This window comes from Aspergillus tanneri (assembly GCF_003426965.1).
Source record: "Aspergillus tanneri strain NIH1004 chromosome Unknown AapTan_3_pilon_pilon_pilon, whole genome shotgun sequence".
In the NCBI taxonomy this organism is placed as follows: domain Eukaryota; kingdom Fungi; phylum Ascomycota; class Eurotiomycetes; order Eurotiales; family Aspergillaceae; genus Aspergillus; species Aspergillus tanneri.
The window spans coordinates 3204018-3230451 of record NW_022984630.1 but is presented as its reverse complement, the minus strand read 5'-3'; the positions used below and the strand labels follow the sequence as shown (position 1 = coordinate 3230451).

At 48.4% G+C, this 26434-nt stretch overlaps 8 protein-coding genes across 8 annotated transcripts; 6 read left to right on the top strand and 2 right to left on the bottom strand.

Annotated features, from left to right (window-relative positions):
• Positions 1–6465: 6465 nt before the first annotated feature.
• ATNIH1004_004866 (uncharacterized protein) lies at positions 6466–7962 on the top strand (the record flags this gene model as incomplete). The annotated part of the gene is made up of 1 exon (XM_033569531.1): positions 6466–7962. One exon carries the CDS (start codon positions 6466–6468, stop codon positions 7960–7962), a length of 1497 nt encoding a protein of 498 aa, XP_033428337.1.
• A 1331-nt stretch (positions 7963–9293) lies between these two features.
• Positions 9294–11114, top strand: ATNIH1004_004865 (histidine phosphatase family protein; the record flags this gene model as incomplete). Its single annotated transcript, XM_033569530.1, has 2 exons — positions 9294–9688; positions 9761–11114. 2 exons carry the CDS (start codon positions 9294–9296, stop codon positions 11112–11114), a joined length of 1749 nt encoding a protein of 582 aa, XP_033428336.1.
• A 1961-nt stretch (positions 11115–13075) lies between these two features.
• Positions 13076–16489, bottom strand: ATNIH1004_004864 (putative GPI-anchored cell surface glycoprotein; the record flags this gene model as incomplete). The annotated part of the gene is made up of 4 exons (XM_033569529.1): positions 13076–15847; positions 15919–16239; positions 16290–16357; positions 16474–16489. The coding sequence occupies 4 exons, from the start codon at positions 16487–16489 to the stop codon at positions 13076–13078; spliced, it is 3177 nt and encodes a 1058-aa protein (XP_033428335.1).
• Positions 16490–17366: 877 nt separating this feature from the next.
• Positions 17367–18422, top strand: ATNIH1004_004863 (putative oligosaccharyltransferase subunit ribophorin II; the record flags this gene model as incomplete). Its single annotated transcript, XM_033569528.1, has 3 exons — positions 17367–17512; positions 17596–17794; positions 17841–18422. 3 exons carry the CDS (start codon positions 17367–17369, stop codon positions 18420–18422), a joined length of 927 nt encoding a protein of 308 aa, XP_033428334.1.
• A 139-nt stretch (positions 18423–18561) lies between these two features.
• ATNIH1004_004862 (uncharacterized protein) lies at positions 18562–19510 on the top strand (the record flags this gene model as incomplete). The annotated part of the gene is made up of 3 exons (XM_033569527.1): positions 18562–18576; positions 18659–19013; positions 19098–19510. The coding sequence occupies 3 exons, from the start codon at positions 18562–18564 to the stop codon at positions 19508–19510; spliced, it is 783 nt and encodes a 260-aa protein (XP_033428333.1).
• Positions 19511–20889: 1379 nt separating this feature from the next.
• On the bottom strand, positions 20890–21507 carry ATNIH1004_004861 (uncharacterized protein; the record flags this gene model as incomplete). Its single annotated transcript, XM_033569526.1, has 1 exon — positions 20890–21507. One exon carries the CDS (start codon positions 21505–21507, stop codon positions 20890–20892), a length of 618 nt encoding a protein of 205 aa, XP_033428332.1.
• Positions 21508–22013: 506 nt separating this feature from the next.
• On the top strand, positions 22014–23722 carry ATNIH1004_004860 (uncharacterized protein; the record flags this gene model as incomplete). The annotated part of the gene is made up of 8 exons (XM_033569525.1): positions 22014–22059; positions 22223–22395; positions 22453–22565; positions 22637–22868; positions 22933–23009; positions 23070–23144; positions 23194–23677; positions 23720–23722. 8 exons carry the CDS (start codon positions 22014–22016, stop codon positions 23720–23722), a joined length of 1203 nt encoding a protein of 400 aa, XP_033428331.1.
• Positions 23723–25188: 1466 nt separating this feature from the next.
• On the top strand, positions 25189–25719 carry ATNIH1004_004859 (uncharacterized protein; the record flags this gene model as incomplete). Its single annotated transcript, XM_033569524.1, has 2 exons — positions 25189–25205; positions 25233–25719. The coding sequence occupies 2 exons, from the start codon at positions 25189–25191 to the stop codon at positions 25717–25719; spliced, it is 504 nt and encodes a 167-aa protein (XP_033428330.1).
• Positions 25720–26434: the final 715 nt, after the last annotated feature.

Here is a 26434-nt window from a genome sequence, read left to right as displayed (position 1 = left end):
CATAGGTTATGGGCCGTACTTGACAACTGTGAGTTCAACAGGGTGCGGCATTTGGACCAAAATCTCAATTTCATTCTACCTTTCCCCGTTGGACGACAAGCGACAAGACATGGCGCTGAACAGGGGCTAGATGAATGGCATAATCTGATGGGACAAAGAAATAGACTGTAGGGACTGCTGTCTGTCATCACCTTTGTTTGCTATTGGTTTGTATAGTTTCCTTCGTCTGATCTGTTTGCTGTACATGTGTTCTGTCATCACCAAATGAGGACGTTGGATCCATTTATCCTTTTTCCCGTCCTTGTTTAATTTTAAGCAGAGAGCTAATCAGAAGTGGGAGCTTACTTTTTTCCAGCCTTTTTAAACATATATCTTTGTGGGACGGGAACCCAATGGGTTGAACCAAATAAGGGATGAAGGGCGCGAGTTTACACGTCCAAAGTCGACACAAATGGACCAAAAAGCAATCAACTAGGTAGAACCCGTACGTTGCACTAAGTACAGCATACCCGCACAGCACTCAGCGTGCAGAGAGGTACACACATCACAAGGCACATACGTACATCTAAGTAACGTACCTCAGTAGGTACTTTGTTTTATACCTGATTATAATCCTGCCCATAAAGCTACTGTATATAGCAGGCAATGATATCGTACGGCAGTACCCAAACAGGCAAAAGACAAAGGACGCGACACACATAAATAAGGATGCCTGCAGAACCATGCTCACCCATATACCCACGTCTTGACAGCCCCGTGCTACCACTGTACGATGAATGCAGTCTATCTGAAACCTCAGATGGCGGATGCAAGGCGCCGTACTCCGGGTAGACATCCGCTTTGATGGCCCATCGGGATTCGAGGATTCCAAATATATTGGCAAGCGACAAATGTGAATCTGTGTCGTCTGCATGCATATGCATATTCACATACATAGTACTTGGGTAAGCACAGCGACTCACAGATTCAGGATCTAGGTCTGCACTGCATGTGGTCCTATGGAGTGATAGGACCACGCCAGCGCATTGGTGGTCCCAGACATGCATGCAGATGCTCGTGGAAGTGCTAGGATTTAATGATACTCAAGTGCAGAGTATTTGTTTTCCTTTTTTCTTTTTTTAGGACGCTGCTGTATAATTCAAGGTAGGTATGTACTTTGCATATGCGTACTACTGTACACAATACAGAATACATAATACGGCTGCTCCAAGATGAGCAGTGTTACTTTACAGTAGCGTGTCTCTGAGATAGGTAAACGAGAAAAAGCAAAGGAAGAAGAAGTGGCAGACTTTAAGCTCGACTCTCACGAGATGGGAGGTGACTATCATTTCCCATGACAGCGGCTACGGCGGCACAAAAGTGGATTCGTAAAGGGGTTTTTTTTTTTTTTTTAAAAAAAAAAAAAAAAAAAACCAAGAAGGCCCGGGTGATGATGGTCGAGCACATCACACAATACTCATTATTGATTGAATACGGCGTCAGGGCCATTGACAAGGATCTCTTAAAACCAGGAGTAGGCCGTCCGGTGGATGCCCTGGTGTGACGTGCAGCCATGCTGTCGGAGATTCGAGAATGCCTACGGAATCCCTCTAAGTCCAACTACTCCGTATTCTGTAGAATCCATTCCTAGCACTATTAATTACTAGCTGACCTAGTGTCACCGCCAACGACCAACTCGTACTTTCTCTGTCTCATTAGGGGCTACATGTACCAAGATTTGAAGATACAACCCATAAACCACACTTCTGGGAAAGGCTTTCCCCTCCCAATATCGAGCATCAACCAACCACCAACCACCACCAAACCCGCCCCGGTTACGCGTCGAACTAATGCATCCACTCGCACACTCTCCCAATTTCCTCCTTTCCATATGCCCAGAAGGGGGATTCAGAGCTAGGCAGGACCTGGCCCATCATAAGAAATGAGATCAAGAATTAACGGAAGCATTAACGGAAGCTATTTCCGCAACGTTTTGTTTTTTATTTTCCCTTCTTAAATCAGTTTATTTACTTGATAATTTCGCGGTTCACATTGGTATGGCCACATCATTTCTTGTGGGAAATGCTGTTGCAAACAGGTACGGAGTACCTTTACATGGACCGAGTCGACAAGTATGGCCTACCCCTCTCCACTCCCTACTAGGGTTCATAGTATCTACTGATCCCATCCAGTCCAGGAAGTCCTGCCCTTCTTGTCTTCCCCTGGCCGCAACCAGTTAGTAATAGCTTTGTCTGGCTTGATAAAACTAAATCCAAATCTATAACTAGTTAACTATCGCCTACTAATATGACCCGCATGGGTCCAACCGACTGTCTCATTTCCTGATTCCAGAACCTCGGCCGGTGTTTCTTCGGCCCACACGATCTACGGAGCCGGTTGTCAACTATTTATCTGTATCTGCTTGTTATAGGCATGGCGTTCTTTGAATTTTTCTCTCGGAATTAATCAATGCCTCTAAGCTAATGCCATCATGCTTTCACCACCGACTCGAGAAACTATTATCCGCACTGTTGATCATTCCCTGAGTGGTGCCCTGGCAAGCATGCACTGTTCTGTGGGGGTTCAACCCAATGAAGCCACCTAGTCAAACGCACCTCACGTAAGTGGGTTTCAATGGATGCGATTTGCCTCGTTCCTACCGGGTAGTTCCCGTCTAACTGGCTTCTTCAGGGTTAGTTCCAATGCTCATGACTCTATCTAGCTCGTCCAATTCACCCCCAGAGTAATTACCCCAAAGCGAAAACGAGTGACTTGTTCATGTTGATTGATAGTTGGGCTATAGTACAATGAGATAATAGGAAAATACCAAATCTGATTCGCTGCCGAAAATGGACCTCACCAAGCCCTACTCGACAGATAGTTTAAACTCTTTTTATCAACAAATAAAAATAAAAGGAGAGGAAAAGAAAAAGAGCTCAATAGCGTGAGGAGTAAATATCCTAATGCCTCTGATAAACTACTCCGTACGGCGCCGGCGACACATCCTGCCATCGCACAAGCATGTCCGAGATCGGAAATCTAACATATGCAACACAACCTGACTAGTGATTTCGGCTTCGGGGCTGTATTACCGACGGAACGCTTAGGAACTCTTCTCTGTCTTCTCCCAGCTGCGGTGGAGTATATATACCAAGGATAATGGAGGCTCTAACCCAGCATTGTTTTTGTTTACCAGTATACCGAGGTCACCAATTGATTTATTTCCACCGGCGAAATCGCCGTTGAGAGCCATTTCAGTCGAAAAGTACTATAGGAGCAATGCTCTCCGAACTTTGTTTCAATTGGTGCCCAATAATGACGTAGCTGAAACACGCCTCTAAACGAAGTTTTGACCGACCTCACTGAACCCCCAAATTTGAGCAGAAGATTCATCGTGGACCGCTCACGAGGGAATTGGAAAAAGTTCGTGTCCCTGAAATGACCTGTCCACTCATTATGCTACAGCAACTCAGGACCAACCTCGTGGTCCGCAATTGCCGCAATACTTTTCCCCCTTTCTTTCTATTTCTTGCCTCCACTAAGCCGAGAATAGTATTTGCTCCAGTATGAGAATTAGATATACGACTCTATACGACTCACTTAGAGAGGAAAATCGACATGAGTTGGCTACGCAGGATAAGCAACATTCTCCAGAGCAACTGCCCAGCCGGGGGGAGGGAAAGGGAGAGGGGGGGGGGGGGAGAACATTGCGGAGGACAAAAAAAAGAGAGAAAAACGGTGATCGACAGAGACCGTCGATACCCTGGAGACATTATGGGGCTATCAAAGCACATCCGTGTGGATACAGCAAAGCCAGCCTGTCAGCTAACTTTCGGGGGAAAGAAAGTGAAGCTCGACATGCAGGTAAAACATCGTAGTTCGAGTCTGTTCAGCAGGAACTCTGACTGGATGACACCAGTTTTTTTGCCCCATTCGGCGATCTAAGCTAGACAGGCGTCTTGTTTTAGCTCCTTAGTGGGTGCTAGGCATCGGCATTGTGCCTTCAACTCTTACTTCGGTGGTCTAGATAGACACGCAGAGCCGGCACGAGTAGGAACTTTATTAGTTTCCTGCTCTTGGCAAGGTTAATTAATTAACTTTCCCAGATGGCTAACCCGCTGGACATACGAGCTCGTCTAGGCCTGACTCGTCCAGGGATGATGTTGGTAAGTAATTTGAAAAAATTTCATTAGGTCGCCACGGATCAACGGGATGCACGTAAGCTTCGCGTGGAGGTAAATACGAATGATATAGACATTTATTTCTATTTTGGATGTCCCATTTGATGCGTCGGGGATTATATAATCTCGTTCTGATAAGCAATAGAATGATCATCCTTTGAGGGGGGAGGTTAGAGACTAACAGTAAGTAATACGACAAGAGAGAGCTAGAATCCTTTTTTAGAGAATGAATGCCATGATCAGAAGAAGAAAAAAAAAAACAAATATATATATATATGTGTGTGTGTATATATACAGAGTGGCATGATAAACGTGGCAAGGATGGTGGTTATCGAGGCGGTAAGCACATCTATTCAAAAAAAAAAGAGGAAAAAGTCCCTTCGACTAAGATGGATTTAGTCAGGCCTCCACCGATCCCGGTCACAACCCACAACCATGGGCATGGTGACGGCTCACTTGCATCTTCCCCAACCCCGATTCCACCCTCAGTGAAGGCACTAAGCCCGCCACGAGTGGGTTTCGGTTGTGTTAGGTAAGTGATTGACTGAGAACTCCAAAGTTAATTACAGTTGTAGGTCCGGGAATTATGGGTTAATTAACCTATTCCTCTGAAGCCTTTGTACTTTGTTCAGTAGACAGGTCTACGGTCATCTCGCTGGACGTAGATATATGTACATGTACATACTACATACATACCCTAGTGAATCAAACTACCTCAAATGATCGAGGACTGGAGGGATCCCGCTTAGCTGTTTCTCAGGATTCTACAGTCCTTCCTTCCAGCTGGTAGCTCAGTAACTACACGCTGCCCAACCAATGACGGAATCCGTCCCAGTCCAGCCAAGTGAGGTTCCGATTCCCCCGGGCCCATCATGGCGTGGACTACCAAGTGGTACATACTTGGGACGAGCCTATGCATCCATCGGTAGGTATGTATGTACATGGATACATACATAGGTAGAACCTCCATACCGTACGGTATGTACCATACGGAGGACGGTCGGTAATCACGGTTGGAATCGTACCGTATCGGGTGCCTGTACCATTTTCCCCTGGGACCTGACGTACCTTTTGAGGTACCTAGAGGTACCCGTACCTATTAGACCTTCACTCCAGGTACATACAGGTACATACAGGACGACCGGGATGTATGGATGAGGTGGATGGATGCAGCTAGATCCTGGTACAGTACATCCCATCTAGTGATGCGTGTCTGTCTTTCAAAATTGGACATCCATCGCTCTGGTTATTCCCATGGCAGAATGACTGACTGAATGGGATAGAATGGAATGAATGGTTCAATGACTATTCTCTGGGTCCGCTCTTCGTTGTCCATCATTCCATTTCCATCCCATACTTGTGGTTCATCACGGGGGTCCCACTCTGGATCAAAATCCCCTCAGTGTTCACACCGCCGCTCGACTGGTAAAAGATGTGCTTCCAGCACGATTATCCTCGTAATTATTATTCCTTTTTAATTTTTTTTTTTCCTTTTTTTTTTTCATTTTTTTTTTTTAGTTTTTTTTTTTTTTTTTTTATTTTTAACTTTGAATTCCTTTTCTCTAGCTTATTTTTCGTAATTTTCAGTTTCTCTCTAATTTGATTGGATTTTCTCTGGGAATTTTTTTTCCCTCTACGATATATTAACCTAGTCATGGAAATTATTATAATTGCAAAATATCCAACTTCATATCTCAGTTGTCCTTTATTTGTTTTATTTGTGTTTTATTCTCTTCCCTTCCTGATTTCCCTCTCTCTCCTTTCTGGTCTTCCTCTTCTTCTCTCCCATCCACCGGTTTCTCTTCCTCCCTCTCCCGATTGACTACTGTATCTCTGAAACATTCCATCTTCTGGCGTGCTTCAATCGTCTGGCATATTGCATCTGATCCGATTTATATCTATTCTATCTATATATATATCCCTACCCACCTCCCTGTAGCACTATATTTTTCTTGACTTGGATCACCGACAAGAAAGGAAGACGAGGACAAGATCATCAGGTCCTTGCATGAATTAAATCCAATTTATACTCCTTTTTTTAAAAACTATTCGCATTGCTTTCCCCGACTTTTCCCTTTCCCCTCCCTCCACCGTGGCTGCTCTAGGGATCAGTGTGTTGACTAGTCGTCCATACCCCAACCCGGTGCATTCGTCTCGTCAATATCATTCGCTGTCTGGCTGCCATCTTGCCCAACCGACCGGCTCCCTCTCTCACGCTCCTCTTCAAGAGTCTCATCGGGAGAGAGGGGGGCCCCCGCTATGCCCCCAGTCCCTGCGCCAGTCCTTTGAAAGAGACTCAGAGCATATGTCGCAGATTTCCTCGGTTTCAACCCCTTTAGCGGACGATGCACTCCGAGCAGAGCCCCGCCCAGTCTTCGACAAGAAACGTCCTCACGTAGCGGACGAGTCCTCCGTGGAAGGCCGTGATCCCCTGCGCCCTCGGCCTCTCTCCTGGAATCCATCCGCTCCCGTGGAGCCTTCTCTGAAATCGACCCAACTTCGTCCCATCGGGGTTCAATCTATCTTGAACCCCCCTGCAAAGGCAGTATCAACAGCTGCGGCGCCCGCGGAAACCATTCGCGAGGGGCTGGGAGAGCCGGGGCCATCCCATACACGACATCCATCCTCTCCCACGGTGCATCTCCCCTCGCCTTCAATTCATGCCCGACGTCTCTCTGCGTCGCCGGGAATGAGAAATCACCAGACGAGTACGCCTCTCTCGCCCTCCGCTCGGTTTGTCACGGCTGGGGCAGGTCACCCTGGCAGAGCCGGTGCCTCTCAGTCTCCCTTGGCCCACGAATCACGACCAAGCATGTATACTTCGACACCGGGTTCCCCCTTGCCGTTCGAGTCGGCCCCGGGGCAGACGTCCTCGCTGTCTACACATCAGCAGCCAGGAGCTCCCATATCGATTCATTCCACGCCAACGTTTCATAGCCGTCGGACTAGTGCGGTTCCAACACCAACTCCAAGCTCCCAGGAGACGAGCCCTACCACTCCCATTTCAGCTTTCAGTCAGTTTGGTCGATCGTCTCCTTCACTCACTGGGGTGCCGAAGCCACCTCATGCACCACCGTTCTCGACATCCTCCCCGTTCACCACCGTAGACCCAGTCACCCGACTCCCATCTGCCGTGGCAGGGGTAAGACATACGAGTGATGAAGCAGCAACGATAGGAATGCCTCAGCCGGACAATGCTCCACTACCTGGGATGATCCCATGTATCCTGGACCTGAAATCGGGCTCCTCTAGCCAGGCTGAGAAACGCAAGGCGAACAGCGATGCATCGAGGAGATTCCGCAACCGCAAGAGGAACGAAATGCAGATGGAGCAAAAGATCAATGCTCAGCAAGAGGAGATCCGAAAGCAGGCCGAGTCATTGCAAAGACAGTGCCAGGAAATCCGGGTCTTGGTTCAGGAGCGAGACCATTACCGATCGGAAAGGGATTTTTATCGGGATCATGTTAGTCGACTAGCGCCTTCCAGCCAGCTTCCTCCCCGACCGACATCTCCACGAACTTTCCGATCGTCGGTCGAGAATCCGACCTCGGACCGTGACCATACCTCAACGTGGCGTGGGATGGACATGATGGCGAGGGTAGGAGATGCCCCGGCAGGATCACATCCGGGCGCCTCCAATCCTCCACGTATCTCGTCTGCTGCAAGGACACCAGGAAATTGGTCCAGTGCCTCGTCCCAATACTCCACGACTACTGTCAACCACACCGAGCGTGGAGTTTTGGCCGATGAGCATCAGACAAAGTCGCTGGCTCAGTATCCTGGAGCATGGGCTCGACCGTGACTATGCTGAGGGTTTGATGATCCTTCGATATAGTACGTCCACATATTATGCCTAAAATTTTTGATGGGATCTCCACACCCTTGATGGGTGCAGACCATATTCTGCTTCTGCTTTTCTTTGTTCTTTTTTTCCCTTTTTTTTTTTTTTTTTGGGGGGGGGGGGGGGGGGGTCCTTGGATTATTTTCTTTTGTGGATCTTCAAGCTTCCTTTTTCACGTCCGTTTTCTGGTTTCAATAAAATTTGCTTGATTTTCTTTCACATCGCCCGAGGCGAGAAACAACTGCATTGGATGGCATTGCTTACAAACAATTTGCGTGATCAACCTGGATGTTGGCGAGTGCATTCGAGCGGGCGCAAAAAAATAAAGGGATATGTCTGTTTCGCTCTCTCTTTTTTTTTTTTTTTTTTTCCCTATTTGCGCTTCTTCGGGTGATATTTTTTCTCGTTTTGGGGTATTCTTCTATACCTGAGCCCACTAGGACGGCGGTCGCTGGGCTGGCCTGCCCGATCCTTGGACTGGCGTTGTTGGCATTAATTGTTCTGATTTGCTTGCGTGTGGACTCCTTTAGACAAACGATATCACGGCTCTAACGTGGGATTGTGCCGGGCGACCGAGAGCGAGACTCTCCATTCACTGCTAGAAGGCCTGGGCATCTCTGCGCTTGTGTATGGTGTACCGCCATAGACTGTGTATAGTATTATTATTGAAATGGGAATGGAGTATAACCGAAACCAAAATCAAGTACACGGAATTAGACAGGAGGAAATGCTTGAGTTCCGACGGACGCTGGCTGAAGATCGGTTCTATTTATCAATCACGGTGGAGCTGGCTTCGTGCCGATAAATATGGTCTGATGTAACCTTATGCTGCTTTCGTATCCTGCATAGCTAGTTACCTCGATTTCGCCTGGCGAATTCTTCGGGACTATCTATGCACAAGATACAGGCATTACTCGTCAGGGGAGCGTACGGACTGTCCCTCCACCTGCAGATTGTTTTATCCTGTTGAAGAACTTCTACAAAGCCGGTTCTAATACGACGGATGTCCGATGTAGGTCCTACTCATGTTGACCCCTGTACTGGCGCGCTGCATGTCTCGGATATGGTTTCCCCTGCCGTGTTCCTTCCATCTGTAAGGAACCAAATGCAGGAGACGAAATAAGTACAGGAAAACGTGATCAGGGCAAGGCGAGTCACAACCCAGCCCTAGACACCTCAGCCAGCAAGGCACCAAGACACTACTCTTTGCGCACGTGGTCACGGCCGGCCTATCACAGCTGGCCATTCATTCTTGTGCAACAATACTATTCTTGCTTACTCTTAAGAATCTTATGGAGTACAGCGGCAGTACGACACATAATACCGGACAACATCATTCCGCTTCTGCCCAAACTGAACCCCTTCCGTCATGTTTCGATCCCGCCTTTCTCCTGCAGAAAAGGGCCCATCACTCCCCCCCTGTCGTATTAGCACTGCGAGCTTACGTCCGTTCCCATTGCGACACGGTCACTGCGGAGTACGTAAGCTATCAGCCCGCGCTTTCCTGCTGTGATGATCGACAGGGCGACGCCCTTTTTGAGAAGGTGCGGATGAAGGCCCGAGGTCTATATAAGGACGTCCGAGTCCTCCATACGGCTCGTCAGGTGGTAAACAAGAAAATCATCATTGTAGGCATCATGGGTGTTACCATTGCGCTGCTATTGTGGATATCGTACTTTTTACTCAGGTGAGCTAACCAGCTTGATGGCACTGGATTGGCCGAGCTGTGCGGTCACAGATATTGACAGATGCTGTGTAGGGCCTCCGGTTCGCCGGTGCTCGATCGACCACGAGACGTTTGCAGTACCGTCGACCAAGGATATCTGTGCTTCGCCCCGGATTCTCATCTGTGGGGTCAATACTCTCCCTATTTCTCGCTGGCGAACCAGTCTTCTGTTCCTCAGAATATTCCGGGAAATTGTCGCATCACTTTTGCCCAGGTGCTCTCGCGTCATGGAGCACGGTATCCTACAGGGTCGAAGTCAGATAAATATGCGCGGCTCATATCGGGAATCAAGCAAAATACTACCTCTTTCAGAGGGAAATATGCGTTTCTCAACGATTACACTTACGCCTTGGGCAAGGATAATTTGACCGCTTTCGGTGAGTATCAACTGGTAGATTCGGGTATCAAGTTCTACCGTCGGTACGAGTCGCTCGCTAGGACGAATGTCCCTTTCATCCGGGCGTCGGGATCAAATAGGGTTATAGCCTCTGGGGAGAAGTTCATCAAGGGGTTTCAGAAGACGAAGCTAGATGATCCCCAGTCGATACCAAATCAGACAGCCCCTGTAATCAGTGTAATCTTCCCAGAGAAAGATGGCTTCAACAACACCTTGGACCATGGTGGCTGTACGAAATTCGAAGGCAGCACACTGGGTCACGATGCAAAGGCCACGTTTAGGGACGTGTTTACGCCTACAATCCGTCGGCGACTGGAGGAAGGCCTTCCGGGAGCTAAGCTGTCGAATAAGGACGTCGTCAGCCTCATGGACTTGTGTTCCTATGAAACGGTGGCGGCGACTCCAGACGGCAGTGAGCTATCGCCATTCTGTGCTTTGTTCAGCCATAAGGAGTGGGAACAGTATGATTACCTCCAATCTCTGGACAAGTACTATGGATACGGCGCCGGAAATCCTCTTGGGCCCACCCAGGGGATTGGCTTCGCCAATGAACTGATTGCGCGCCTGACCAAAAGTCCAGTGCATGATGACACGAGTACCAATCACACTCTTGACTCGCGTCCGGATACGTTTCCCGTGGATTCTGCCCTCTATGCGGACTTTTCGCACGACAGTCTGATGGTATCTGTGTTTTTTGCCCTGGGACTCTACAATGGCACCAAGCCTTTGTCAAAGACATCGGTGGAAAGCACTCAGGAGACGGATGGGTACGCTTCAGCCTGGCTGGTTCCATTTGCCGCCCGGGCGTATATCGAGAAAATGCAGTGCAGCGGTGAAAAAGACCCTCTGGTCAGGGTGCTGGTTAACGACCGGGTTGTACCTTTACACGGCTGCAGCACTGATCAGTTTGGTCGATGCAAACTAGATGATTTCATCCAAGGCCTGAGCTTTGTACGCTCTGGTGGTAATTGGGGAGATTGTTTTACTTGACCAGTCTATGATGGAAGCATGATATTGCACATGTTTATGGTTACTGTATTTTATCCTTCTTTCCTGCTCCTAAGTGTGCCAGTCGTGCGTCGTTGCAATCAGAATGGGATACATATTAAGGGTGAGATGGAATTGAGGTAGGATGCCAGAAAGTCAGATTAGTAGAATGTAGTAGAAGCAGATGGAATCGGTCAGTATGAATACATGCAAAAGACATATAGTACAGTTTGGATATGAAGACATTTTAATTCTCATCTTTACTCTCCGACGAAGTTGAATTCGTGACCAACTTTCTGGGATTTTTATTCCCATACGCTAAGAAATTAGCATTCAGGAAGCTGGGGAAAGACAAAGAGGGAGAGAGAACATACTCCTTTCATAAAGCATATAAGAAGTATACATCAAAATCGGCAACGCCACAATTGTCGATAGCCATCTAGCACAGCAAAGCATTAGCACCTTTCTTTCCTTTAACTAGGTTAAGAGGTTATCTTAATCCCGGTTCTCTGGAAATAGAATATCTTATCCGTATATCCTTCAATAGAGTAGATACAAGAGAGAGAGAGAGAGAGAAATACCGTCGCGCAGCAACTTTATACTCCTTCGTCTGGCGAATATCCTGAGGCTGCATGGGACGACTCGGACCGGAACGACGGTGAAGACGAGGTTGTGTTTGGGGATTGGGAATGACGCGGGGTTTGTTCTGTGTCATTTTTTCGATTTCTTTTATTTTTCACCTCTTTATTGTTATTATTTAATTGGAGAGTTCATAGGCAGTTTGATCGACTGAAGTACGGAAGAACTACCTAGGTATTGTGGATGGATGAAGATGGGAAAGTTAAATCAGGTGTAGTTTTTGGGTTCGATGCCTTAGTGCCTTAATTTTTTTTATTTTTTTTTCTATCTCTTTCTATCAACCATCATGTTTCTATGACTTCTATAAATATTTTCATTAGATTATATGATAGTGAACATACTGGACGAGTATCTAATTTATCCCCAGCCAGGATAGCTGGACATCATACATAGCATAAGAATTTATGTATAATATTTACGAGAAACAGAGAGATGAGGTAACATTCTTAGATAGGTAGCACCGTCGGCAAATAGGTAGACCCGCTCATACACGCACAGTTGTATGTAATGCATAGCTTGTCTGATCCGATTGAGCAAATCCCAAATGGACAGACATAAGACAGAAATGACGCAGAAGTACAGTTAAAAGATAAAAAAAAAGAAAAGAAGATTGGTACATACAGTTAGAAATGAAGATAATAAATAAAATACAATTAGTTCATTGTTCGTCTCGGTCCCTCGACCATCCTGTCACATATGGGATGAATATGCCTGCGTTCTCTGATCCCAGTCCTCACGGGGTCATGATCTTGATAGGATCAGGAGGCACCGATCTATTCAACTGATATCTCCACGGAAGGTGCCAAAGGGCCCATCACGATAATCAGGAACTGATCAGGGTGCACACAGTTCTTGAGATTGATCCACCCATTGTGAATGGTGCATGACCCACGTCTCATTAATCCCAGGGAGCTCCGAGATATACTCGGCCCAGCGCCGGTTGATTATCGCGTCAAGGGCAAAGAGGACGAACTATCGAAAACAGAGTAAACCGAAACGTAAACAGCAGGTTCGCAACTCGAAGATCAATTCTGCGGATCAGATGCCGAAAAAAGATAAAACCGACCGTAAAAAGTTACATGAGTTCAACGCCAATGAATCATACCGGACCAAAGTCTTTCAGTGGGTTCGCTATGCTTAAAGAATAACCGATGACCGTCCTAACGCCGTGTTTAACGTCATTGTAAATAGAATATGGTGAGGGTAGTGACGCATGTCACGAATGCAGATTGATGTTTTGGAAACCAAATGTCGATTTCACAGTTGCTATGATGAGAATCACAGGGAAGGAAAGAAGAGATGAATATCAATGTTAGAATGCCAGATTAGGTCTTATTGCCCGGTTGGTCCACATGATCAGCTTCGTTAGGCTTCTTGGGGGGCGTATTACCCTTCTTGCGCGCATTGGCACGACGGGCCCTTTCCTGAGCATGAGTTTCGAATTCCGCCATCAAGGCTGCTGCTGCGCGACGACGCGGACGTCCCCCAGGCGTGGGAGTCATGGTCATGCCCGTGCCAGCTGCGGCGGAAGTGTCGGGGGTAACAACGGCTTCTGTTTTCTCTTCTCTCTTTTGCTCCCTAGAATCTTTCTTGGGAGTATTTTGCGTGAGGGTGAATTTGCCCGGAGAGTCAGAGCTGCGTGTGAAAGAGAGTTTGAGACTCTTGGGGGATTTCTCGCTGGACTGGGATTTATTTGCCTCATGCTCAGCATGCTGACGCTTTTGTAAATTGGTCGCCTTAGCTGGAGCACTACTAATCTCGGTCGTAGAGTGAGCGTGAGGTTTCGACTTGTTCACCTTGGCTAGCTGGCCACTGTTGGCCTTGATCTTCATATGAGAGGACTTCTTCGATTTATCCGTCTTGGTTGGCTGATTTGCCTCGGTCTCAGAATGAGCGGTCTTCTTCGCTTTGTGAGATTTCTCCAGCTGAACATCAGCTTCGACTTCGGAATGAGGACGTTTCTTCAACGTGCTAGTCTTGGGAAGAGCCTCCTTTTTCTTATCCTTCTCGGACTGGGCTTGGGTGCTCTTTCTGGACCTCCTGGATTTGGTCTCGTCCTCTTTCGTCGCTGTCTGTTTCTCCTTTTCGGTTTGCTTCTGTTTTTTCTTTTCCTCGTCCCTATTAGTGAGGTACAGCTTGAGCATTATAGGCGAGCGCTCCTGAGGGGGACGCCTTTCACCATCCTCGGTTTCGTTGGGATCTGCCGTTTCGCCAGATTCTTTGGCTTCACCAGATCCCGCGGTATTTGAAGAGTCTGCCACCGACGCACCTGCCATGTATTTACGGCGTCTTTTGCGTTTGTGGGCTGTGTCCGTTGACTCGGTGGCTGAATTCTGTGTAGTTTTGGTTTGAGGAGTATCATCGACAAGTCTTCTCTTACGTGAACTTCTAGTTACTTTGGTGTTCTCTCTTGGATACACAGATGTAGGAGGACCATTGGAAGGCAGCGAAGTGCCGGCGATGTCGTGCTGGCGTATCAATGTCTTAATCTCAGCACAAGACATCGAGCGGTCAAACACAAGGCCCCTCTGGCGAGCTTCCTCACGAGCCTTGATTTTGGCCTTCTCTTCGTCGACATTCTCAAGGGTGAAAGGGAGATACGTCTTGCGAGGTAGATTGCGTTCTCCCATGCGCGGAGGGAAGCCAAAGATACGGTCCTTTTCGAGCTGCTCGCGGGACTTGAGTCGCACGGGTGGCAAGGGAAGCTGATCGTCACCATAAGTATTGTTGGGACGGTACCACTCGTAGTCCGAAGAGATCACGATGCACTCTTCCCCGAACTTATTCACTTGACCTGTGTGCAGCCAGCCATCCTTGTCAGTCCACGGCTTGGAGGGTTGCGCGCTACCTAAAAAAGATGACTTGTTCGAGGGTTGCATACTTTCTCCCCCGGACCTGGCTTTCCCCGACGTGGTTTGAGCCGTCTTCCTCTGCTCAAACTCTTTTTGCAGTTCCTCGAGCCATCTTTCAGCTTCAGGCGACGGCTCAAATCCTGGAGCCAAGGCAGCTGCGGTCAGCTCAATGAGCCGGCTAGCGATGGCCGCGACATCCGAAGTCGGGGCTGCCTGCAACGTTGGTCCATTCTGTGTCGGAACCGATGTTGGCGGCGTCTCTTTTCTATGCCCACCGTTCACTTTGTTGCTGTCACGACCCTCCCCAGCGGGTGCATCCACCTTCGCGGGGGTCTTTGTTCGGGCACGACGGTATCGTCGCTCAGATTCGAAAGATTCCAAGGCCCGAATCGTGGGCTTGCGAGTCCGTCCTGATGCCCGTGCTGCGGTGGAAGTGCTCGTTGCGAAGCTTGTAGGAGATGCAGGGGTGTCAATTTGGCCGTCAAGACCAAAGTTATTTCTATACATGTCGGTGTCATAATCAAAGTGAAAATTGTCCCCATAGACATGGAGAGGAGTCGCTTCGACGCTGTCCGCAATCTCACGGTCATAAGACATCGTGTCGAGAGTGGCCGGAAGTACTGACTCCAATGCTTTACGACCCACGCTTAGAGTGATGGTATTGCTCAGCCGGTTGGGTCGCGACCTTTTCTTACTAGAGTTATCGACGACCGAGTATTTGGAGTCTACTTCCATGTTGTCCTCCGAGATGGCCCGGTCCTGCCCTGGATTTGCGAGATCGGGCGCTGACTTACGACTGCGACGAGTTCTTGAACTGGGGGCGGCACGTGACTGTGGCGTAACGGAATTCGAAATGTCTTCTTTGCTGCTCACTTGGGGCTCCTTGTCAGCTTTCGCAGCGGGCGTGCGCTGGGGTCGCATGCGAGGAGTCGGTTTAGAGGTCTTCTTCTCACTCGGTTGGACGCTACTGTCCTTGGATTTACGATCGCGACCAGATGGTTGTGGGGTAGAGACGCGAGGAGTGGTCACTGGAGGCTTGGTGGCACTCGTCTCAAGGCTTGCAGAGCCGTTCATCTTCACTGGCATAGACTTGCGGGTCTTTCGACCGCCAGAGTGAGGGGTTTCGCTGGCAGGTGTACCGGGACCGGGTTTGTCGTTCTTTTCAGTCAACTCAGCTTGTGTAGCCAGTGACTTTCGTCGACCCAGAGGTTTTTTCAGCAGGAAAGTATGTAGAGTAGACTGTGTCTGTTTAGAATGTTAGTCCTTGCTACTAGGAGATGGATAGGACTGTTCAGTCATCATTAGAGCCAACTCACCTGGCCAGATTCCCCGTTCTGCTTATCGGGGTTTCGACTACGATGACTCTTCTGGGATGAGCTGTCGGGTATTCGAGCTGAGCTAAGAGTCCCTATTTGTTGCGAAGTTTCGATAGATCCTTTGATCCGTAGTGGCCTGTCGTCGTGAGACTCAGAGCCTGGTCTCCTGCGATGTTTCGCCGACAACAGGGACTCTTCAAAAGTAGTAGTGACAGGGGTCACAGGTAGAGAATATGAGGAACGAGCTAAAGCAGAAGGTTGAGTTTCAGGTTCACGAGTTGTTCTGCGAGAAGCACGAGAGGAACTGCGTCGGGTATGATTCTGAGAGAGTTAGGTATGGGGAAGAGAAGAGGAGAAGGAAAGGAACATACTGAGGATAACTCGAAGAGAGAGGGGGCGGGGGACCCCAGTTCCTGGGTAACAGATGCTCTGCCAACCACTAGACTGTGTATTAGCATTAAAGTCCAGTGAATGAGGCTTAAAAACGCAACCCTATATATCGAGCCCTAAGCAACCCCCAGGCTCAAACATAGGGCGCAAAGCCTTCTACCTTACTTTTTTTCCCTTGCATGTGATTGCTATAGATCACGTCTTTGAGCTCTTTCGCTGAAGGTGACTATCGTAGAAACACAGTATCAAGTGGCTATTGACCCCTCCAACTGCGAGTATATGGATCAATTGGAATAGGGAGCAAGAGACCTCTTCTCACACGGCCTTTTCCACTGATCTCTCTTACGTTCCAGTATATTGAGGTGAATGACGCTGGATTCGCCGGGTAATCACTGTCTGGAAAAGTCCACCGTTAGCCCGTGAAACAAACTGGATAGAAGACACTGAGAGCGAGGGCAAAACACGAGGTGCAACTCCTGGCGAATGCGGAGGCTCTGGGTAGATCAAGACCGTGACAAAACTACAAACTGAGTTGTAGTTACCTACCGTAAGCTCCTATGTTGAGTGGCAATCGCAACCAGAACAGCCGAAAACCAAGCGTTGGGGAACAAATCACAGCGTGACCAGTCGGTAAATCGGAGGCGAAGGAGAAGCAACGTCAAGACAAACTGCAGGCGCAGGAGGGCTCTCCGAGGGCTCCTAGGGCTAGAACAACGGGGTGGAGGGCATTTTGCGAGGATACGGGAGCGACTATACAGTCGATCGCGGATATGACAGAGCGTCGTAGTGAATAGGAGAGCCGACAAAGCCGGTCGAGGAGCGAGGAGCGAGGAAGAATTGTTTGGCAGGTCGACTTTGAAGATGCCGGGAAATTAGGGCTTGCAAAGGCGGGCGGTCGGTCACTGGACCGCCGATGCCCCAAAGCCGCGGGCGCTTATCTTAGCGCTTCTTCCGTCTTTTGCCTCCCAAACGGTCGGTCGGTGGTTCCTACTGCTCGTCGTCGCTATTGTCTGCGCGAGTCCCCCACTAAGTTCTATCGTCTGTCTTTTGCCATCAAGATGCAGCTCTGGCATACATTTCTCCAGCTGGGGCTACTGGCTTCGGCTGCTATTCCGACCAGCGCAGCCTCTGTCTGGGGATTTACTGATGCCACCGTGTCAGTTCACACAAAAGGCGCTGGAGTTGGTTCGGGTTCGAAGGAACAGTATGTGGGATCAGCGATGATGGAATAATCTTTCACTTTGTTCGTTTCGTGGAGCTAATTCTTAATCCAATTGCAATTGATAGGATCCCTGACAACAAGGCCCTTTCCAAACCCGTCTCGCTCGGCAGCGCGGATACCCTTAAAGTGAGCCTGATAACGCAAGAAGGCCGCTCCGCAAAACGCGCCCACCAGGTGTTCTTGCTACTTCAAGACCCGAATACTGGTTTGGATATTTCGTATCCTTTCAGTGTGAAAGATAATGGCAAATCCAGGGTGGAATTGGTAAGTAGAGGAGAGATTGTTTATAGTCACTCTAACGTGGCCTTAGACACAAAAAGACCTTCCCGTCCAATTCCTCTCTGTCTCGGAGCCCCTCGACGCCAGGTTCCTTGTTGGCTCGTTTGGAGACTCTCAAGCATACAACGGAGCCGCGTTCAAGCTCTTGGTCACCCGGGACCCTGATGTGCCTGTCCCCAAGGTCGAGGTCTCGCGGTTCGGAAAGCTTCCCGAGATCCATCATATCTTCAAGAGCGATCCGCGGAGTCCCCCTGTTGTGATTACTTTGGCCTTTGTTGGAATGGTCCTTGCTGCTCTTCCTCTTCTGGCCGGCGTGGTGAGTCTTGTCTTGTTCTCTGGGTGGCTTAAGCTCGACCTAATTGCCATCTCTCAGTGGTTTCTCCTTGGTGCCAACGTGTATCATCTACCCACCGCTCTTAAGTCGGCTCCCATCCCTCATGCCGTGTTCCTCGGGTCACTTCTCTCGCTCGAAGGCATCTTCTTCTTGTACTATACCTCCTGGACCCTGTTCCAGATCCTTCCGGCCGTCGCCGCTGTTGGTACGGTCGCATTCATCAGCGGTAGTCGCGCCCTGGGCGAAGTGCAAGGTCGGCGCCTTGCAGGGCTTAGGTAGATTAGCCCGTACTGGATTTACTGGCAGTTTCTTTAGCGGTGACTTGTTTATACTGTCTATGATTGAGTTACTTGTACGGGTCCATGTCTGCATAAGCATAGAACAGATGTAGCAGATCAATAAAACACTGAGCTTCTGTATGAGTGCCATTATCGTAAGATTAATTCGCGCACTTAAACTAACAAATCCCCTCATGTTGTAAGCAACAGACGCATCTGACAACTTGACGTCACCAGCGCGGCTACGGGGACACCGATTCGGCTAGTGCGGTGGCATTTCTGCAGAAGACAGAGCTTCAGAATCCAGCAACCCAGACCACTAGGCCAGTCTTCACGCCGCCTCTCTTCATCAGTTATCACCCCCAACAGAAACCCATGGGCTCTTCAGCTTCAAAGCCCGTGAGGTCAGCCGCTCAAGCTGCCTCACGACGTCAGTATCCGAAACAGCCTTCCCCTTCCACTTCCGCCTCCGCTCCATCGTCCGCTCCATCGTCCGCTCCATCACCACCCAAAGTCCCTAGGGAGCCCAAGGCGAGTTCCCCAGGGCCTACATATCACTCGAAGGAGCAACCGTCTACGGTGAAAACTAGCGGTATGTACATGTTCCTGATTTCAACAGGGAAGAAACAACAAGATAAAGCAAAACACTCGCTCCAGACATCTTTGCTAACTCTAGATTCAACTCCAATAGCTATTGATTTCGACGGCCGAGATCCTGATTTTGCCGCCTCCCTCCGCAGCATTGGACCTGTCAATCCTGTCCCGACATACTCTCACTCGAGCACATTTTCCGCCCAGCCCTCTCAGCACAAGCCAGGACAGACGGGGTTCTCCCCGGCGTCCAATCCGGCTCTGTTAATATACAGTTCTCGCGACCAGATATCAAAGGCAGCGAATCATGAGCTGGAGAATCTCGGACGGTCGAGTTTCGCGGGACGAGAGTTCCTCGACGCTGTGACGATTCGACAGGCGCTGACAATGCGGGATCGACAGGGTCTGCAGCCGGGGGAAATTGAGAGGCTTCTACGGTTGAAGAAAGGTGTGATGGGTCGATTGGGGAGACCCGGGGTTGTGTCGGAGATTGGATAGATGAGTAGGCTATGGCTGATTTCCTGTACAATAGTTGTATATAAGCGATGACTGCAATGTAGACATTCAGCGGTATATCAAGAATCCACCGTGGTTCTGAGCAGATATGAAGTGGACAAGGGTCAAGTGATGTTGTGATACCCTAACGGCATGAGAAGGGAATACAGGTGGGTCTCTTTTGGCTTCTAAGTTCTGAGATTCAATCCAGCCACCTTTTGTTGGGCCTTTGTCTCATGATTCGTGGATATAAAACTTGCCATATCTCGACTTGACAGAATACTGGCTATTGGTACAATAGCAACAATGATGGTTATTCAAACCAGATGATTAACAATCTTCTACTGTGCGCACTGTGCTGGGACCACCCTGCCGAACTAGAGGACTGCATATACGAGTCGCCTTGGCTGTGACCGTCCAAATCTAATCTCATCCATCAAGATCGTTACTCCTTTGCCGTAGCAATCATCCTAAACAATCTTTTACGGCTGCGTGAAAACTGGAGGGGTGTCAAATAATCCCACAAAGCGGAGGTGGATACTGGTGGCTTAGCCTAATTATTTACGTCCGTATCTAAAGACAGTGAAGGCTAATGGGGCAGAAGAGTAGTGACCCAATGAACAACTAGTAAAGGGGCTGATTCCAGGTGACTCTAGTCGAATATGAGATCAAAAGGGAAAGCCTGCAGCATATCCATATGGTTTTTTGGCCAAATCCCAATACCGCATTGGCCACATGCCAATTTCCAATACATCTACCCTGCATAGATTAATTCACATGGGTGTCACAAGGGAAAATAAAAATACAGTAAAATGCAGCAGTTTATTATCTTTGACTGGCCAGTCAAAGACTTAAATCCCTGCCTGAAGGCAAATTAGCGCCCAGAGTATGCAGGAATCAAAATGTGAATATTGACATTCCAGGGGATACCACTTTGGCATACCCCTCTTGCCCCAGGGCATACCTAATAGACACAGCGTCCGGTATATCGACGACAACGCACAGGAGGCACTAGTATTGTGTCGTAGGCTAGGGTCAGATGGACGATGCAGTTCAGGTTATGGTTCCCAATAGGAACTATCCGACAACCTCTTCCGTATATTCATTCACTTGGAATCTTTCTTTCGGGTACTATCCGACGCCATATAGAAACGCGATCTAGAACAACACCATTGGCGTCTATTCCCGTTGCATGCGTGCGAATCGGCTGCCAATATGCCACTCTGGCAAAACCGTTTCTATTGGAATCTCGCCTCAAGTTAGGGCTCTCCATGCCTGAGTGACTGAGGTACTCCAAGTAAAGTTCAGATGACACCCCCCATGGAGGGCCTAATTCCGAGGCATCTTTGTGTCTTGGATATTCGAGGCAGACTAAGTGGCCATTAAAGGCAAGAAGCTGAGTCTGTCGCAAGGCCCATCTGGATCGAAGAGAAGGATTTAACGCGCAGAAGAACTGTTGGATCTGTGAGCACCACAGCTCCTGTCCAAATGATCATTGGAATACAAGGAAGTGCCCTTACCAAGTGATCGTATACCAGATCAAACGCATTTTGTTGAAGGCCCAGTTTCTCTAACCAAGCATCATCAAAGAAATCACCTTGTATGAATGTGATGCTGCCTCTCCCAACACTAGGGTCTCTGATGGGATACGTGGCTTTTGTTCCGGCCTCTTCCGCATTGCATGCCTCGATTGCTGAATGGCTACATTCCAATCCATACGCATCATAACCGAAGCTGGCTAGAAGAAGAACATCTACTCCTCGACCACAGCCAGGGACCAGAGCTCTTCTTCTGTGCCGATTACCATTCCCATCCTTGAATGTTGGCGCACCGAGAATGGACTGTCGCTCTGTTAGAGTGTCCTCCAGTGCCGGGTTTGGGAATCCTTTATCCCAATTCAGGCAGTCACCTCGATCCCACAATTTCGCCCATCCTTCTACATAGGTATTGCCTTTATACTGGGCAAGAAACCTGGGAACGGATTCACGTGGATCAACCATGTTGAAAGAATTTTTGTTTTATGGCTTTCCTCTCTGCTATCGAGGCCCCGCGGCTTTTTTAGTAAAGGTGGCTGAGAAAGAGCGAAAGTTTATAGCAGGACAACAAACGCCGCTGATTTCTCCACGTCACCAACTCTCAGCGTGCATTATGCAAGACCGAACACCCATGGCACTAAACTTGAAACACAGCCCCGACCTACCGCTAATCTTTGGTTCTAGTCTGGAGGTTACAGCTCTGCTCTAAACGACAAGTTGGTGATTTGTTGAAGACGGCTGGTCCCCCATCTGGCGGTCAAACGACTCCATCGACTCCACTGTGACTGCATTCCATCGTTAGTTGGAAGAGCCGTCTCTTAAAATCCGTGTACAGAAAGCCATACTTGCAAGGTTAGATACGGATTACTTGTATCTATACCCTCAGTCGTGATCATGTCTTGTTTGGCGTGCGTGACGCTGGCTTTCACGTTTCCCGTTATAGCAATCGCCGTGCTTGCCATTTACCGGCGATGGCTGCATCCACTGGCTTCAATACCAGGTCCATTCCTGGCCTCTGTAAGTAACTGGCACCAAGGCTGGCGATTTATGCAAGGCGGGTCTCAAGAATATTATCTCCGTCTGCATAGCAAATATGGTATAAACTTCGAAAATGTGTAAAATCGAGGACCAAAAGGTTGCGATTTGCTAAAGGGATGCAATGGTAACTTGACTTGGACAGGGCCTGTGGTTCGCTATGGACCGGACTCTGTGATGATTAACGATCCTTATTTCCTTCCTAATATCTTTCATCGTCGCGCGGAGAAGACCTCTTTCTACGCTAACAACCCCGGACTATTTGGCGTTCAGAAATATCAGGATCTGTTGAACATCAAGCATGGCCTGGCTGCTGCGGTGAGTAATAACCGGTGTGTAGGGCATTCCACGGTCGGACCTGATTATCCTCCGCAGTTTTCTATGGCATCTATCAAGACCTACGAGCCGCAGGTAGACAGATGTCTACTAGTATTACTTGATGCGTTGAAGAACAATCCGATATCTATCCCTCTGGACGAATGGATACGGTATGTTAGTGAGGCTCTACGCTCTAATTCACCACCGTCAACCGCATATGACTGATAAAACGACATACAAGATGGTTCACATACGATGTCGTTGGCCGTATTCTATTTGGGGAGCCAATTGGGTTCCTGGAGAAGAGAAAAGACGTCCATGGTTTGGTTGCCGCAACCTCGCAGACTTTCGATACGATAGACTATCTAGCTCGTGTCCCAAAGCTGTCCTGGTTCTACCGGGAGACTTACCTCGGCCGCAAGCTCTTCCAGCAACAGTCTGAGTACCAAAAGGGGATACAAATTCTACAGACTGTAATGCAGAGCTCTGTTCTGGAGACTTCCAACATCATGGACTCTTTGCTAATGGATGTCATAGGTACTTGAGAACCAATACGACCGTTACCAGAGAGGGGCCGATTCAATCCCCGGAAAACCCCAGACAATGTTCGAACGGTATGTAGGCCCTCCTGCCCTGATGTCAAATTAAAATCCTGTCCCTAACACAGGCATCAGTCTCATATCCTCCAAATACGCGGATGGCACCTTCCTCACCGCGCATGACGTTAAGGGTGAAGCTATGCAAACAATGTACGGGAATATCTCCAACTAGACATCAACTTCAATAACGTGAGAGCAGGATGGCAGGTTCTGCAACAATTGCTTCAGCAACAATCCGACTGTTCAACAACCTCATCCAACACCCCCAAGTCCTCTGTAAGCTGCGACGTGAAGTTGACCAATTCTGCTCAACCCAAACAACCCATCCCATCCTCTTCGAACAAGCACATGCCCTTCCCTACACAAACGCCTGTATCAGAGAATCGTTTCGCCTAACTCCAACCATTCCCTTATTCCCGCGCAAAGCCGCAAGCGGCGGATTCACATACAATGGGATATATGTCCCAGAAGGGACGGCAGTGGCGTCCAGTCCATGGATCACGATGAAAAACACAGGGCTCTACGGGAACGATGCGGCTGCCTATCGCCCGGAGAGGTGGCTAGAAGCTTCGCCCGAGACGATAAAGCAGTGGGATCGTTACGAGTTTCACTGGGGGTACGGGAATCGATTGTGTACCGGTAGACATCTTTCCGTGATGGAAATCTATAAGCTTACGTTTGAGGTAAGTTATCTATTTTATTGAGTGAAGCTGATTATCCATCAGTGAAACCCTTTGGCTAATACTCGTCAACATCTTAGCTAATTGCGCTTTTTGACTTCTCTTTGGCAAATGATGGGTCGAACAGAGTACGGATAAGAGAGAGAAGGTAGAGATTCACGGGATAATGTTCACTCATCGCCCTATTGCCCAATACCAATGCCTGTGAAGGATAACGAACGTGTGCTATACAACGTAGCGGTCATAACAAGCCAGTGTAGGCGTACCGAGAGAAGAAAAAGAAGACATATATTTTGTGGATCTAAACAATGGGCTTAATAAAAAATTGGATAGAAGTATATACCAACATAGCGATGGGGTATTACGACGTTCTACATACTGAGAAGAACTCACACAATATAATGAAAGGCAATAGAGTGTAAGTGTCTTGATAATGAGGATAGGCTATGTCCAAAAAGGAATCATTGGAGAAAAGAAAGACTCGATGTCCTTTGCCATTCGGTGTCCGGATACGTTAATAGGAAAGGTATAACCCTTTATAGTAGACACCGTACTTTGATGATCAATTTTGAACTTTCACCAGCCCAGCCCTAGTTTTAGTCCATTCTGAACGTTAATCCACTCCCACGACCAATAAAGGACGGGTCTTTTAGGTCTCTAAGTCTACCAGATTGCACATGCTTGGAGTCCTCTGATTCCCTCCGGGTAGGAACCCCCGGCCTATTCCATAGATTGATGAATACATATCATATTAACATCAAACCTGTCCTGATCCTCGACTGACACATGGTACCCTTGTTAGTCAAAGTACTCAGCAGTAATGAACTAGAGAGCGTCTATATTACTTAGTGTCGATTATCCCATGTGCCGATGAACTGGAGCTTCGACGGAGCTCCGGACTACTTCCTAGTGCCTACCTACTCCGAACGCAATGGCCGTGATGTATAGTTTATTTAGTAATTGGTTCTGGGAGAGAGTCGGCCCCCAAAAATCTCATACCTTGGACCGTTCTCGTCTGCTGCTCCCCTCCTTTTCTTTTCCTTTCTTTTATTGTTTTCGCTTTGGGGCCTGTTTTCTACCTGTGGATAGATAGTATCAAAATGACGAGAGCAGCACGGTCCCAGACCAGTCTCATCTACGCAGTCAATATGGACTCCGTGCAAGCAGCGACAACCACACATCCTCCCTGGTTCAATGGATATTATATCACTACCAAGGAGGCGTTACGCAGAGTCAGTCCCATCTCTATCTTCGCACTACTTTACGAACTAACACGTATACTCGGTTAGCGGAAACAATCAGCTGTGAAAAGACATCTACGTTCGTATTTTCGAATTCGTACGTCAACTGCTGCGGAACTCATATCCAGGAATGTTCCGGGCCAACGACCTGTCCCAACCACACGGTGTACTTGAATAATGGCTAGTATTATAGATGGTAAATTTTACCCCACCGTTCTGCCGTGACAGAGATTGTGATACTTTTATAGTGGTACAGAAAGCGAATGCGCCACCATGACCGTCTACGAAACGTATCATTTCGGCGAACTATCGTAAAGAACGTCTTCTGCTAGCCCAACTGGGAAGCACACACCGTCTACCGAAGCCTCCCCAGCAAAACCACCAGCATCACGGTGCTGGCCGCAACGTCGACCAAAACATCTCGCACCGCGTCCGCCGGATCCACAGCCAAACAAGCCACCGTTAGCAGCACCAGCACGGGCACAGGGGCAGCAGAGAAGCACAACCCGACACCAGAGTATCATTCGAGTATCATCCGAACTATCGAATCAACCCACGAGCCGGGGCTGGATTGCCGGCACTGTCGTAGGATCCATCTGTGGCATTGGTCTCGGTGAGTTCGGTATGTGCGTTGGATATCGCAAGATGAGTAAAGCTCGTGCAGTGCAGGCCGAAGCGGCTGTTCCGCCGCATGTGCAGACATCGTGTTTTCGTCAACCACATCCTCAGGAGGCTTACTCGCGGAATATGTTTCTTCAGATGCGTGTGGAGTTGGATTCGTCCGCTCTTCATCGGAAACCTTAATTTCCTGTGTTCGTCTTTCTACCGTTTAGGTGATATCGAACTGGAGATTATCAACGGCAGCAGCATCATACAGGGCAGGGTCTCCTGCAGGAACTGATGATAAATAATGATGATGCTTGCTGGGGTTCAAACATTCGAGGCCCTTTTCTGTGGGAACTATACTGTACCCGCTGAGGAGACTCACATGTCTCTTGCGGTCGTCATGAAAATTGCATATCTGCGCTAATGGCTGAGGTGCCCGCGCAAGGAGTTTATGATTGCATGTATATGCGTTGTACAAGTATTTACACGGGGCTTGAGGTACTGGTTATACGACGTTTTTTGTTGCATATTGCATATTGCTGTTCAGTTAGCTGATACCAAATAGTACCAATGTATTGGTCCAATATAATATACAGAACTGGAGTATACAGTTCAAATCCGAGATATACCTACGAAGACTTGGAAATAAAAGCCGTCAACCGTATTCCGTCTACCAATACACAACCCAATCACTTACTGTATCCAATCCACTCGAGAATTTCATCTCCACGAGGACATCCCAACTTACTCTCACGACTACCAATTCGGCAACCGAGTCAAGGCATCAATCCTCCAATAGCCACCCTTATCAAAGAGTTCATAATAATGCCAAAAACCAGGTTAGGAAACCCGGGACGGATTACTCAATAAGACCCAGACGATGATCACGCGCTGTCAGGCTGGATCTTCGCTT